Source organism: Oncorhynchus mykiss, chromosome 17 (genome assembly GCF_013265735.2).
Source record: "Oncorhynchus mykiss isolate Arlee chromosome 17, USDA_OmykA_1.1, whole genome shotgun sequence".
Taxonomy (NCBI): Eukaryota; Metazoa; Chordata; class Actinopteri; order Salmoniformes; family Salmonidae; genus Oncorhynchus; species Oncorhynchus mykiss.
In genome coordinates this window covers 66,926,159-66,941,986 of record NC_048581.1, presented here as the reverse complement: position 1 = coordinate 66,941,986, position 15,828 = coordinate 66,926,159, and the positions used below count along the sequence as shown (strand labels likewise).

General features: G+C 43.3%; 1 protein-coding gene across 2 annotated transcripts in view; it reads right to left on the bottom strand.

Annotated features, from left to right (window-relative positions):
* Positions 1-448: 448 nt before the first annotated feature.
* The window catches only part of pank4 (pantothenate kinase 4 (inactive)), an 18,839-nt gene continuing 3,459 nt past the window's right edge, over positions 449-15,828 (bottom strand). Inside the window, exons 6-20 of one of the 2 annotated variants that reach the window (XM_021569457.2) lie at positions 9,745-9,898; positions 8,977-9,158; positions 8,414-8,495; positions 8,167-8,267; positions 7,833-7,838; positions 7,151-7,306; positions 6,917-7,029; positions 6,623-6,710; positions 6,227-6,378; positions 5,954-6,009; positions 5,791-5,840; positions 5,496-5,600; positions 5,227-5,327; positions 5,062-5,130; positions 449-1,996 (exon numbers count right to left, since the gene is read on the bottom strand). In XM_021569457.2, coding sequence (XP_021425132.1) covers positions 1,741-1,996; positions 5,062-5,130; positions 5,227-5,327; positions 5,496-5,600; positions 5,791-5,840; positions 5,954-6,009; positions 6,227-6,378; positions 6,623-6,710; positions 6,917-7,029; positions 7,151-7,306; positions 7,833-7,838; positions 8,167-8,267; positions 8,414-8,495; positions 8,977-9,158; positions 9,745-9,898 — 1,671 coding nt within the window. In that variant the 3' untranslated portion in view covers positions 449-1,740. The remainder of the gene's footprint in view (positions 1,997-5,061; positions 5,131-5,226; positions 5,328-5,495; positions 5,601-5,790; positions 5,841-5,953; positions 6,010-6,226; positions 6,379-6,622; positions 6,711-6,916; positions 7,030-7,150; positions 7,307-7,832; positions 7,839-8,166; positions 8,268-8,413; positions 8,496-8,976; positions 9,159-9,744; positions 9,899-15,828) is intronic. The other variant, XM_021569458.2, reaches the window with a different exon arrangement.

Below are 15,828 nucleotides of genomic sequence, written 5' to 3'. Positions count from 1 at the left end.
AAGTTTCCTACATGCAATGGGAACTGAACATTGAAACAAGTAGTACGCAAAGTGTGTACACAAATGTACATCAATAAATCCTTTCGCAGGAAAAACAACAGAATTGGGTTTCTTCTTGTGTAAGAATATTGTATAATTTAAGAACCGGCATCCGTTCATGTGGCAGTAGGGGGTAATGAAGAAGTTGAGGCACAGCATGTTGTGGAGGACCCCCTGCTTGGCACGGCGCATTATAAGCATATGACTCCCCAGCAAGAGCGCACAGCGAGCAACTACTGTGCCACACACATCAGCACTCCATCCTCACATAGCGCCACCGGCACTAAAAACGCTTTGATGATTCTAGAGCAGTGCGTTGTACTCCCTCACATCCTCGCAGTTATCCACTCCTCTCAACTCCCTAAAATTCCTTAAGTACCGCCCTCCAAAATCAACACAATTAACACAAAGAGAAATTGCATTACTTTAATAAAATAAATCACATTTAATTACAAGTGATTGTAAAAGAGAACAATCATTTCCCTAAATGTCATCATGAACCCATGTAATGCAAATGAATTGTATTTACACTTATTTCACATGTATTTACAAATGACAATACACTATCAATCCACAGGTTAAGCAAATAAAGTCATGGAAACATTTGGACAGCAATGCCTCAACCCAACAAAAACTTTGTTTTTTTGTTGTTTTGAATTTACAAAGGCTGCCAACATAATGTTATTGATAAAAAGATAGCACATTTAAGCTATAAAATTACCTTAAATACACTTTGACAGCTCTCAGAACATCCAATGAATAACAAAATATCCGTATCATTAATTTGGTTGTTAGGAGCTCATGTTCACATGAAAATACTGCCACCTTCTGTAATTACATTTTTTAACCCCTCAATAAAGTGCCAAAAATTCCCTGCAACATTTTAGCTTCTCAGGCAATGATCACAATTAAGTGAATAATCTCAATTGACCTAGTGGCAGTGAAAAAAAGGAGGAAAATCTTGGGATTCAAAAGGAAGACAAAACACAAACCCATAGAAAAGCCACTTTCATGTAGCCCCTGGTAACAAACACCCATGTTTCTCCTGCAATAGAAATTAAACCAGGTTGGTTACATTTCGAACGAGCTATGCTTTTTATCACTCCCACCTCAAGGCACATCTACCATATATTTGTGAAGCATCACCACAGATTGCTATAATTACCCTGGTAGCACAGCACTCGCAAAGCATCTCTTCACCACTGAAAGGGGCACCTTGTTGTCATGGTAACCATTGGGATGCTGTAAGTAAACAGCAGGGTACTAATAACCTGTCTATAAATGCAGTTAGTAGAGGATCTCACTTGCATTGACAGTCAATCTGAAAAGAGGACACCTCTACCACTGACAAGTTTGTCTGTTCTGATACCATAACTATAATTTTGGCAGTGATCTGCAAGAACAAGATGGTGCAAAGTACGGTTGTATATTCAAAAAAGGAAGACATTTAAACATTGAGGTTACTAAGCGATGTTATACTCTACCCTGTTTTGACATCCTTGCTAAAATAGGCTGCCAAGTTTTCAAATCAATCCAAGCCCACTGAAACTGATCTTAAAAACTCCTCCCTGTACAATCTGCATATCAATCATCATGAGTCGGTGAAATCAACCCCATCACAGCAAGCTGGACCTCTCCAACTTGTACCGGAAACAGTTCAACCTGTCCCATAAATCAGACTTCAAAAGGAGAGTGATGAGATCATGAAGGCGTCACAGGAACATGATCCAGGGTGGTGGGTTTTTTGTCTAGTGGCACCTCGTACTTGAAGACCACACTGAAGAGCTTGCCTCCCAGTCGGTCAGCCAGCCAGGAGTTCTTGATGACTGCCATCTTGAGGCTCTCACAGCTCAACAAGGCGTAGTAGTTGGTGTGGATGGCCCGGCCCATGCCCTCGATGATCACCAGGTCTGTGTGGCGTTCCCGCACAACCCCAGCCAACACCTTGTCCAAACGGCTGAGGGGAGAGAAATTATCATATTTACAGGAATAAGCTTAAAACATGTATATTAGAAGAATTACTTAGTAACTACACTGAACAAAGATATACATGTAGCATCCAACAATTTCAAAGATTTTACTGAGTTACAGTTCATAAGGAAATCAGTTGTCAATTGAAATACACTGCTCAAAAAAATAAAGGGAACACTTAAACAACACAATGTAACTCCAAGTCAATCACACTTCTGTGAAATCAAACTGTCCACTTAGGAAGCAAATTCGCCCCTGGCACCCTGTGCTCTTCACAGGTGAAAGCAGGTTCACACTGAGCACATGTGACAGACGTGACAGAGTCTGGAGACGCCGTGGAGAACGTTCTGCTGCCTGCAACATCCTCCAGCATGACCGGTTTGGCGGTGGGTCAGTCATGGGTCAGGCACAGCCCTACATGTGCTCGCCAGAGGTAGCTTGACTGCCATTAGGTACCGAGATGAGATCCTCAGACCCCTTGTGAGACCATATGCTGGTGCGGTTGGCCCTGGGTTCCTCCTAATGCAAGACAATGCTAGACCTCATGTGGCTGGAGTGTGTCAGCAGTTCCTGCAAGAGGAAGGCATTGATGCTATGGACTGGCCCGCCCGTTCCCCAGACCTGAATCCAATTGAGCACATCTGGGACATCATGTCTCGCTCCATCCACCAATGCCACGTTGCACCACAGACTGTCCAGGAGTTGGTGGATGCTTTAGTCCAGGTCTGGGAGGAGATCCCTCAGGAGACCATCCGCCACCTCATCAGGAGCATGCCCAGGCGTTGTAAGGAGGTCATACAGGCACGTGGAGGCCACACACACTACTGAGCCTCATTTTGACTTGTTTTAAGGACATTACATCAAAGTTGGATCAGCCTGTAGTGTGGTTTTCCACTTTGATTTTGAGTGTGACTCCAAATCCAGACCTCCATGGGTTGATAAATTTGATTTCAATTGATAATTTGTGAGATTATGTTGTCGGCACATTCAACTATGTAAAGAAAAAAGTATTTAATAAGAATATTTCATTCATTCAGATCTAGGATGTGTTATTTTAGTGTTCCCTTTATTTTTTTGAGCAGTGTACATTCATTAGACCCTAATCTATGGATTTCACATGACTGGGAATACAGATATGCATCTGTTGGCCACAAACACCTTTAAAAAAGGAAGGGGATTGGATCAGAAAACCAGTCAGTAGCTGACGTGAACACCATTTGCCTCAAGCAGCGCGACATCTCCTTTGCATAGAGTTTATCAGGCTGTTGACTGTGGCCTGTTGTCCCACTCCTCTTCAATGGCTGTGCGAAGTTGCTGGATATCGGTGGGAACTGGAACGCGCCGTTGTGCACGTCGATCCAAAGCATCCCAAACATGTTCAATAGGTGACATGTCTGGTGAGTATGCAAGCCATGGAAAAACGGGGACATTTTCAGCTTCTGGAATTGTGTACGGATCCTTGCGACATGGAGCAGTGCATTATCATGCTGAAACATTTATGACATGACAATAGCAGGATCTTATCACGGAATCTCTGTGCATTCAAACCGGAATCGATAAAATGCACGTGTTTGTTGTCCGTAGCTTATGCCTGCCCATACCATAAGAACTGGTACATTATTGATACTGACCCACAATTGAAACACATTTTTAAATATCCCCCACAAATGTGGCCGATGTGCTCAATGCAGCTTTACGTACAAAGGCAACTCATTTACCCACCCTCGTACAGGACAAATACCTAAGATCAAGGGCCTGTTTACCTGCATGTCCACCAATGTTATTTACATGTCATTGTGGTCTGTCTCACATAGGGAAAACCCGTAGAAGCCTTAAGACACGGATCAGTGAGCACTGCAGCAATATACGGACGGACATGTGAGACAAAATCTGGTTGCTGATCATTTTGTACACGCTGGAATCATATTAGCTCTCTGAGATACATTGGAATAGAAATGGTCAAGATGTCACACAGGGGAGGGGACATCGAGAGTTAACTTCTTCAAAGGGAATCTTTCTGGATCCACAGGCTGAACACACTCTCCTCTTGGCCTTAATGGAGGAGTTTGACTTGAAACCGTTTTTATAGTTTCAATGTCTAAATAGTTTTTTAAAATCCTAATTGAATATTGTATGTATATTACTGTAAATATTGATCACATTCCCTGTGTATGATCATATATTTTGATCCATTGAATGTTAATATTGTGAAACTACGTAATATAAAAATAATTACCTCCTGTTTCAGGAAGTGATGTCACTCAGTACTGCCCCTATATATAGGACCTTCCACCCTCAACTGGGATATGGATGTCTGATGAAGACCAAAGGGTCGAAACGTTGTTAATAAATACCACCTGGAAGCATGAGTGCGGCGTTTTCCTTTCTGCTTTCCATGAGTTTGCCTACAACTCCAGCACCTGTGGAAAGTACCTGGATGTGCACATGTTCTTTAGCTTTGACCAAGTGCCCATACTATAACAGAGTGCCCAATGGTGGCGGTGGGGTTCACAATGTCGACATCAGCAAACCACTCACCCACACAACGCCATACACTCTGTCTGCCATATGCCCGGTACTCTTGAAACCGGAATACATCCGTGAAGAGCACACTTCTCCAGTGGCCATCGAAGTTGAGCCTTTGCCCACTGCAGTCGGTACCGACGCTGAAACTGAAGTCAGGTCAAGACCCTAGTAAGGACAACGAGCACTCAGATGAGCTTCTCTGAGACGGTTTCTGACAGTTTGTGCAGAAATTGTTTGGCTGTGCAAACTCAGTTTCATCAGCTGTCTGGGTGGCTTGTCTCGGACAGTCCCGCAGGTGAAGAAGAAGCCGTATGTGGAAGTTTATGCTGGCGTGGTGTGAGGCCGGTTGGACGTACTGCCAAATTCTTTAAAATGACGTTGAAGGTAGCTTATGGTACAGAAATTAACATTAAATTCTCTGGCAACAGCTCTGGTGGACATTCCTGCAGTAAGGTTGTTTTTAAACATAGTTAACACAGGTATGTAACGTTGAAAGAGAATTCATACATAGGAAATAAAACAAACCTTAAGTCTAAGCACGGAGAGCTGGAGCCACTCTGGACTAGCGTCAACCTGTCCTCCTTCACAGCAGACCTGAAAAACAAATTAAATAGCATTGAAATGGTGGGAAAGGATCACTGTATCCATAATCCAGTCACAAATGCAGTGCTAAAAGATTTAAATACTCACTGTATGACTGGATCCATTGCAGCTATTCTTTCAGTCAAGATCTGCAGTTCATTGTTTGTTACATCATTTAGAGCTGGGCTTGAGTTGCTGGCAAGGACTACCTGGAAAACAGCAAATGCAGGGTGTCAAAGGCCCAAAAATATCATAAAGTGGAAAAAAGTTAATCTTGCTTCGGTCATCTTGTTTTATTAAATCCAGTGTGTATTTGAAGGGGTGGTGAAGGTGACAGCGTTTCAAGATATTAGGGGGTGGACAGTGTGGTTCCTTACCTCTGTTCCCCTGCAGAGAAGCTCTCTGACAAATGGGAAGACTCCCAGTATGATGTCTATTCCACTATTATCTACGAAAAATAATGCACACTTATGAGGTGGGCCCTGCAAAAGAAAGCCAGTAGGCATGGTATTCAATTACTGTTCCACAGCATGAAGTCATACACATCTTTGGGACAAATCCTAAATTGAGATCCAGGAACAGAACTTCTGTGGAGCTTAAGTTAGGATGTGGCCCATAACAAGAATACAGCTAAAATAATCAATTTAAACACTAACGTCAGAAAATTCTTACATTCAGTCTCTCGAGCCATTGGTCATAGTTGTCGATAAGCCACGGCCGCTCTATGGAGAAAACATGACTCATTATGTAGCCTAAGTAGGTTACAGCAGCAATATAAAATGCAGGAGCCATTTAAATATCCAAATGTTTTCCCAGTCAACAAGGGCTTTCATACCTTCCAATTGTCGTTTCGCCTGTTCAAAGCCAAACTCCGGATCAGACTCCAGAACACTAAGTGAAAACGTGAGCGACAGTCTTTGTTCATTCAAAATGGCCATATAATTCTCAAGAATGAATGTGTGTGTGTGTGTGTGTGTGTGTGTGTGTGTGTGTGTGTGTGTGTGTGTGTGTGTGTGTGTGTGTGTGTGTGTGTGTGTGTGTATATATATATATAGCCAGAATGTCATAATAATCATCCATAGTCCCAAATTAAGGAGTGCAGACTCACTCTGAAACAGCCTTGGCTCCCCAGTCAAAGACGTTCCCAGCCAGGAGGCCCCTGACCAGGGCAAACTGCCTCTGCTCCCAGCTCAGCTCCTCCAGGGACTTGACTGCCTTCTGGAAGTACTTGAGGGCCATGTCATTCTCCCTCTGCTTGATCTGTGGAAGACGAAGACAAAACTGAGACACAGAAGCTTCCAACTTCTCACAGCTAATCTACCACATTAGCAAATCATATAATGACAGACACTAATCAAGGCAAGTGGACATGAAATGACATCAAAATGCACCCAAGACCACATGTGTAAGCTTCATCTTTAGATGACCAGAAAAAGATAAGCACTGGAGCATGTATTGGGAACCGTGAACAGAGGAAAAAGAGTGCTATAGAATCCAGTCAAACCTTCGAGTAGGGGTCAGGGAAGTTGAACTCGTTTAAACAGTGTTCTCTTGTGTCTAAAAGACTTCTGACAGTGAGGGATCCATAAGCACTACAGGTGAGAAGAGAAGTACTCTACATTAGCAGACAAAAACACATACAGATTGCAAAGGAAACAGTGAGACTTCATGTACAAGAGTCAATTTCATCCACTACTTGGGAGGCCTTCAAAGATATGCATCTACATAAATGATCAAGAAACAGCTCTAGTAGTCTAACAGCCTTTAAAAAAGGATCTGCAGCTGTGGCTCCCCTTACAAAGGCTGGTGGCGGAGGGTTTGCAGCTTGTGCAGGTACTTGTGCCGGAACTTCTCCGCTCGTTCAGCAGCCTCTGGTAGATCAGGCTGGCTGGCCACAGCTCTTTTTACCACCTGTCCAAAGCACATCACCCAGATCGGCAATTTTAAAAGCAACCAGGTTGAGGACTCGCTGTGTGTGCAATGCAATGTGTGTATTGATGAATAGACCAGTAGAAGATGCTCTGCCTCTTACCCCATCCAGGGCCTCCTCAAAGCAGTAGAGCCAGTACTCCCGTGCAAGGGCATCCTCTGAGAGGTCCACTGTGTCTGGGATGTAGGAGGACGGGTCCTGCAGCAGGGGCAGATTCACGAGCTGCCTCTCCAGACGATCCATCTCCAACATGTCAAACTGGAGCCGGACAAGAGACACACTAAGCACTGCAAATAGTGCTGGGCTAATGCACTCATGCACACAAAGTAAAACCAAAGCAACCAGACTCCGTCAAACGTCATAAAAAATGCCAATATATCGGTTTTAAATACCCCACCCTGTTGGTCAGTGAGCTGACAATAGCATGTGTCAAGCTCCATATCACTCAGGGACAATTACACTGTCAGTGCAGTCGACACACACATCAAAGTTTAGATGTACCCTATACCTGATTACTATTCTCCAGTGTCACAGGTGACTTATAAGGTTGGTTATAACACGTCACAACACAATTCAAAACAGTGACTGCTAAAAGCAACACTTCAAACGCTGTTAAACAATGCAATGTGAAAGGAAAAGGCTGGCATTTAATGCAACAATTGTCTCTGAAACCTTACTTAACCCAATGTGAATGTTAGGGCAGGTGTAGAGCTACAAAGCCAGAAGCATGAGGAAATATTTAGCCCTAATCAAACCACTACACAGAGCATGAGGAAGTACTTACGGGAAACTGAGGAAAGGGTTACAGTAGGTAAACAGATGTAAGATATGGTGGATATGAAGAGAAGAGATGAAAACAATCAAATGTTAGATGAAATTATCAATGAAGGTTGTTGTCACACCAGGCCTGTGGATTTTAAAAAGGACAGCAGTGGTGACATTTCCACAGAAAATATCAAATCTACAATTATCTCAGAAATCAGATAAAAGGGTGGTGGGGTGAATTGCTAAAATGGTTAATGAAATGTCACCAAAATTAAATGGCAACAAGTGGGTTATGAGCACACCCTAGTGGTCCAAAGCTGACCTTAAGGTATTTTCTTCTACAAAGGACTTACTGTTCCACTGCGTGCACGTTGCATGGGGTTCAGGTCTGGAGAGGTACTCATCAGGCCAGAGCTCCCAGCATAGTTCTCCCCCCAACTGTACTGGTTAGGATCTAGATGAAGTGACAATTATAATACCAGTGAAAATGACTCAAAAATAAACAAACTTCTCAACAACAGGAAAATGCAAATCAAACAAAGGTGTGCCAGTGCCACTTTCTGTCATGAAGAAATTCCATAGAGGAAAACATCGACTTACTGTCTTCCTCTGCTCCCTTGAGAAAGGCACCAATAGTACCCAGATAGCCTTCATGTCTCAGGAACAGCGCCTGGACTTCACCCTGCAAAAAAATATATATATCCATATCCAGTCAGAAGGAACCATGTCTAACTCACATTACATTTGCAGATTGTATCATGTAAAAGTAGCCTATGGGGACAATATAATCAAACCTGTCATGTCAATGTTTGTTTTTTTCTAACTGCCCACACAAATGTCTCCATCTGAAAAAGTTAATAATTTACCTGTGAGGGGAGTTCTGTTAGGTGGGGTTCTGTTACCTGCTGCGTAACAGAACCCAAAGACATTGAATTCAGGAAAAAGGGTATATTTCCATGCTACTGTGTAAATACAGCAAGGCAGATTTGATTGCTGGTTTTCAAGCTCTGAGCCAGGCCCAAGGGACATATCCCTGATTTTAGTCAGCTGACATCAGATCAAGCTCTTTCAGGGCTAAATCTAGAGCTCAATCAAATGTACCTGAGAGCAAAACCTAGATTGAGAAAGAAATGCTTGTTTAGGAGGTACATTGGGGGGCTTGCCTTGGTGAAGAAGTTGATACTGTAAGTGATGGTGTGCATAGTGACAGGGTGTCCTCGGATGAAGAAACCCCCAAAGTAGACCCTGGTCAAGTTGTGGAGCCGGGCATAGAGGCAGGCCAGCTGCCCAATGTCATTGCTGATCATATGGAGCAGGCTCTTAGCCATATCTTCTTTAGAGAACTCTAATTCAGGAGGAAACAAAAGTAAAAGTATGTCAACATACAGCCAAGTGAAGATCCAGAAACATGGAGTCACTCTAGACAACAAGCCAAGGTCCCATTGAAGTAAGTACAGTGTTGGTTTATGTATTGACTGTCTCAGGTATTATTGGCATTACATTAAAAACATTAACTATCTAATAGAGTGAGTGAATGAGTTGTATGCTTTGCCTCCATGGCTGTCTGCCTCATCTATTTCTCAACAGTAACCACACAGCCTAGAGGGGACAAGGCCACAGTAACTGGGTTACAAGTCATCAATCTGTTAGTGCTAAACAGGAATGTAACCTACATTACAGTATATGGCAGTGGAGGCTGGTGTGAGGAGCTATAGGAGGACAGGATCATTGTAATGGCTGGAATGGAACGTATCAAACATATGTTAACTCCGTTCCATTTCAGCAATTACAATGAGCCTGTCCTCCTATAGGTCCTCCCACCAGCTTCCGCAGGTAGATTGCATACCAGGGAGTCCGCTCCTGAAGACAATGAAAAACAGGTTATGGGGCCAAAGAATAAACATACTGCAAGGGCTCTGTTCTCTCTTTACCTTTGTCAGCCGTAGCAGATTTTCCAAAGCTGCTTGCGATAAGGTCCCCAGTCAAGCCCAAGGACACATAAGATCCCCCGTAGATGTCTTTGACTAGCATGTCAACACTTGTGTGCTGTCCCTTCGAAGCCAACTGAAGTAGTTCATCAAATCTCTAGGAGGTGAGAGCAGGAGGACATTGGAGTACAGTAGTTTTATAAACAGCACTTTAACCCAGATAACCAAGCTATTTTGTAACATCCATGTTTTTTTCTGGATTAAAATGGGGCTTAGGTGGTTAGCGTGGCGATTGGTGCAGTTGCCAACCATGTTTAAGAGGCCCTCCTGTTGACACAATCACTGACATGAACCCTGCAAAATAAATACTTGCACACACCAGATTAGCTGACCAAAGCCAATTAAATGTTTTTTTTAAATGCAAGATTGTATGTACAGTGCATTCAGAAAGTATTCAGACCACTTTACTTTTTCCACATTTTGTTACGTTAGGTACTTTGCATTTCTAAAATGGGTTAAATGAAATTTTCATCAATCTACACACTAACACATAACTACAAAGTGAAAACAGTATTTTGAAATGTTTGCAAATTTATAAAAAATACAGAAATATCTTATTTACATAAGTACTCAGACCCTTTGCTATGAGATTCAAAATTGAGCTCAGATGCATCCTGTTTCCATTGATCATCCTTGAGAAGTTTCTACAACGTAATTGGAGTCAACCTGTGGTAAATGAAATTGATTGAACATGATTTGGAAAGGCACACACCTGTCTATATAAAAGTTCCCACAGCTGACAGTGCATGTCAGAGAAAAAAACCAAGCCATGAGGTCGATGCAATTGACCATAGAGCTCAGAGACAGGATTGTGCTGAGGCACAGATCTGGGGAAGGGTACCAAAACATGTCTGCAGCATTGAAGGTCCCCAAGAACACAGTGGCCTCCACCATTCTTAAATGGGAGAATTTTGGACCCACCAAGACTCTTCCTAGAGCTGGCCACCCAGACAAACTGAGCAATCAGGGGAGAAGGGCCATGGTCAGCGAGGTGTTCCAAGAATCCGATGGTCGCTCCAGAGTTCCACTGTGGAGATGGGAGAACCATCTCTGCAGCACTCCACCAATCAGGCCTTTATGGTAGCGTGACAAGACGGAAGCCACTCCTCAGTAAAAGGTATAACAGCCTGCTTGGAGTTTGCCAAAAGGCACCTAAAAGGACTCTCAGACCACGAGAAACAAGATTCTCTGGTCTGATGAAACCAAGATTGAACTGGTTAGCCTGAATGCCAAGCGTCACGTCTGGAGGAAATGTTCCTGTCCCATTGCACACTAGCGACTTCTGTGGCATGCCGGACTCATTGCACGCCGACAGTCACCAGGTGCACAGTTTCCTCCGACACCTTGGTGTGGCTGGCTTCCGGGTTAAATCGGGCATCGTGTCAAGAAGCAGTGCAGCTTGGCTGGGTTGTGTTTGAGGACACACGGCTCTCGACCTTCACCTCTCCCGAGTCCGTACGGGAGTTGCAGCGAATGGGACAAGACTAATTACCAATTGAATACCACAACTGTGGAGAAAAAGGAGTAAAAAATATTTTTAAAACAAAAGAATGTTCGTTCTACCATGCAATCATAGTAGTATGCTAAATTATTTCAGCTCCATCCCATGTACTTCACTTAGTATCAGCTCCTCCCCTCAGGCAGATGCTATAGGGTCCCTCAAATACCTAAACTGCCATAAGGCTGAGCGGTGTTAGTACACCACTGACAGAATATGGGAAAATGTAAAGTATTATGCATGTGCCTATATGAGCAGTATAAGGGTAACGTGCAATGTATGTATTACACAGAGTATAAAAACATCAACACCTGCTCTTTCCATGAGAGACAGACCAGATGAATGCGACGATCCCTTATTGATGTCACTTGTTAAAATCAGTGTAGATGGACAGGTTAAAGAAGGATATTTAAGCCTCAAGAAAAATGAGACATGGATTGTGTATGTGTGCCATTCAGAGGGTGAATGGGCAAGACAACAAATGTAAGTTCCTTTGAACAGGGTATGGTAGTTGGTGCCAGACGCACTGGTGTGTTAAGAACTGCAACGGTGCTGGGTTATTCATGCTCAACTGTTTCCTGTGTCCATCAAGAATGGTCTACCACTCAAAAAAAGGACATGAAGCCAACTTGACAACTGTGGGAAGCATTGGAGTCAACATGGGCCAGCATCTCTGGAAAGCTTTGAACACCTTGTAGAGTCCATGACCAATTGAAGGTGGTAGTAAATTATTGTTTAATGGCATCAGACCAAGGCTCTGCATCGGTCCTCATGCTCCTAGACATTAGTGTTGCCTTTGACACCAATCACCACACTCTTTTGGAGAGATTGGAAACCCTAATTGGTCTACACGGACAAGTTCTTGCCTGGTTTAGATCTTATCTGTCAGAAAGATATCAGCTTGTCTCAGTGGATGGTTTGTCCTCTGACAAATCAATTATATGTTGTTTCGGTGTTCCTCAAGGTTCCGATTTCACCATCTATACACACAACCATTCAAAAGTTTGGGGTCACTTAAATATCCTCGTTTTTGAAAGAAAAGCAAATATTTTGTCCATTCAAATAACATCAAATTGATTCAGAAATACAATGTAGACATGGTTAACGTTGTAAATGACTATTGTAGCTGGAAACAGCAGATTTTTAATGGAATATCTACAGGCGTACAGAGGCCCATTATCAGCAACCATAACTCCTGTGTTCCAATGGCATGTTGTGTTAGCTAATCCAAGTTCATAATCATTAGAAAACCCCTTTTGCAATTATGTTAGCACAGCTGAAAACTGTTGTTCTGAAACTGAAGATCTCATACAACACGGTGTACTCCTCCCTTCATAGAACAGCACAAACTGGCTCTAAACAGAATAGGAGGAGGAGTGGGAGATATTTTCTTTCAAAAACTAGGGCATTTCTAAGTGACCCCAAACTTTGAACAGTAGTGTATATTCTACCTCTTGGTGATGTCATTCGGAAACACAATATCAACTTTCACTGCTATGCAGACGACACACAGCTGTACATTTCGATGAAACATGGTGAAGCAACAAAATTATCTACCCTGGACGTATGTGTTTCAGACATAAGGAAATGGATGGCGTGAACATTTTAAAACTCGACAAAACAGAGACGCTAGTTCTAGGTCCCAAGAAACAAACAGATCTGCTGTTTGATCTCACATTTCATCTTGATGGTTATAAAGTCTCAAATAAAACTCGGCGTTACTCTAGACCCTGATCTCTTTTGATGAACATACACAAGAGTATGTGGACATCCCTTAAAAATGTGTGGATTCAGCTATTTCAGCCACACCCATTGCTGACAGGTGTATAAAATTGAGCACAGCCATGCAATCTCCATAGACAAACATTGGCAGTAGAATGGCCCAGTGACTTTTAGCATGGCACCGTCATAGGATGCCACCTTTCCAACAAATCAGTTCATCAAATACCTACCCTGCTAGAGCTGCCCGGTCAACTGTAGGTGCTGTTATTGTGAAGTATAAATGTCTAGGAGCAACAACGTCTCAGCCGCAAAGTGGAAGGGCACACAAGCTCACATAACAGGACCACCAAGTGCGGAGGTGCATAGGGCGTAAAAAGTCTGTTCTAGGTTGCAATCTCACTACCAAGTTCCAAACTGCCTCTGGAAGAAACGTCAGCACAAGCAAGAACTGTTCTTCGGGAAAGTCATGAATATGGTTTTCCTTGGCCGAGCAGCCTCACTTCAGCCTAAGATCAGCATGCACAATGCAAAGCGTCGGCTGGATTGGTGTAAAGCTCGCCGCAAATGGACTCTGGAGCAGTGGAAAAGCGTTCTCTGGCTTGATGAATCACGCTTCACCATCTGCCAGTCCGACGGACGACTCCGGGTTTGGCGGATGCCAGGAGAAAGCTACCTGTCCGAATGCATAGTGCAAACTGTAAAAAGTTTGGTGGAGGAGGAATAATGGTCTGGGGCTGTTTTTCATGTTTTGAGCAAGGCCCCTTAGTTCCAGTGAAGGGACATCTTAACGCTACAGCATACAATGACATTCTAGATGATTTTGTGCTTCCAATTTTGTGGCAACAGTTTGGGGAAGCCCCCCCCCCCCCCCCCCCCCCCCCCTTTACTGTTTCAGCATGACAATGCCCCCATGCACAAAGTGAGCTGCATACAGAAATGGTTTGTTGAGATCAGTGAGGATGAACTTGACTGGCCTGCAGACCCCTGACCTCAAATGCTCCCCCCAGTGTAATCTGGCCCAGGAGTGCGAAGATTAATGGCCATTGCAGTCTCTGCCTGGCCGGCAGTCCTCTGGGATTCTCGGCCTCAGACCCTATTACTGGCCTTCTAGCACTCTTCCATGCCAACCCTAGGAGTCTTTTTTGCTAAACTTGACTCGAGTGGGTTGAGTTACTGTCGTGATATTCCTGCCGTTTTTTGCACCCTCTCGGGCTTGTGTAGTGGAGGAGATCTTCGTGGGCTATACTCAGCCTTGTTTCAAGGTAGTAAGCTGATATCTCTCTAGTGGTGTGGTGGCTGTGCTTTGGCAAACTGGGTGGGGTTATATCCTGCCTGGTTTGCACTGTCTGGGGGTATAGTCGGACAGGGCCAATGTCCCCCGACCTCCGGTCTCAGCCTCCCGTATCTAAGCTGCAATAGTCAATGTGCCGGGGGGCTAAGGTCAGTCTGTCCTATCTGGTGAAATTCCTGTCTTCTGTGGTGTCCTGTGTGAACTTAAGTGTGTGTATAGTTTTTATTTTTTCCTCTCCCCCCTCTTCTCAGCTATATAAAGCCAACTGACATTTACTCCTGAGGTGCTGACCTGTTGCACCCTCTACAACCACTGATCAGAAAACCAGTCGTATCAGGTGTGACCCCCAGGGCCTAACATTAACTTTTTGGTCCACCAGCCAGTGTGGCAGGAACAAGATTTTTTTTACTCGCCAAAATATATAGATTTTTTAAATAAAAACAATCTGATGCCCATGCTTTTTAATGTTCCTAAAACAAGAAATGTGGTATGTTAAATTTAATTACATTTTTTGTGACCAGTCTTGTAATCAAAATATCAGAGACAAATGTTTAAGGCAGAGATTACCATGGTAACGGGGCCACTGGAGTCATGTCACACGTGTCTGCCTGAGATCTGACTATTAGTTGAAGCAGACGCAAACTAACGTTGAAAAACAACCAAGCTTGTGAACAAAACAATGTAAATAGACAAAACACTTTGTAGACTTTAGTAAATTAGATCAAGTTTTATGCCTGTGCTCAGCACCTCCAAAAATCTACAGTATCAGCACTTCACTCAGTGCGCACAGCTCCCCTGCCAGGCAGTGGTGGGATATAGGATGAATAATTATTTGTTTCATTATCAGCTATGAAACAAAACAGCATAAATACTTTGAAAACAGCTACTGCAGCATTTTCCTAACTAACAACTGAACAATTTATCAAATGGGCACCTGGACTATTTACATTGACACCAGCTTTATTTTTACACTGCTGCTACTCGCTGTTAATCATCTATGCATAGTCACTTTGCGCCTACCTTCAAGTACAAATTTCCACAACTAGTGGTTAGGGCGTTGGCCAGTAACCGAAAGGTTACTGGATCGAATCCCCGAGCTGACATGGTAAAAATCTGTTGTTCTGCCCCTGAGCAAGGCAGTTAACCCACTGTTCCCCAGGCGACAAAGACGTGGATGTCGATTAAGGCAGTCCCACACCTTTCTGATTCAGAGGGGTTGGGTTAAATGCAGAAGAAACATTTCAGTTGAAGGCATTCAGTTGTACAACTGACTAGGCATCCCCCTTTCCCTTACCTGTGCCCCCGCACATTGATTTGGTACCGGTACCCACTGTATACAGCCTCGTTAATGGTATTTTATTGTTAACTTTTTTTTATTTTTTATTTACTTTAGTTTAGTAAATATTTTTTAAACTTTTTATTGAGCGGCATTGTTGGTTAAGGGCTTGTATCTAAGCATTTCATGGTAAGGTCTACCTACATCTGTTGTACTCGGCGCATGTGACAAAAAAACATT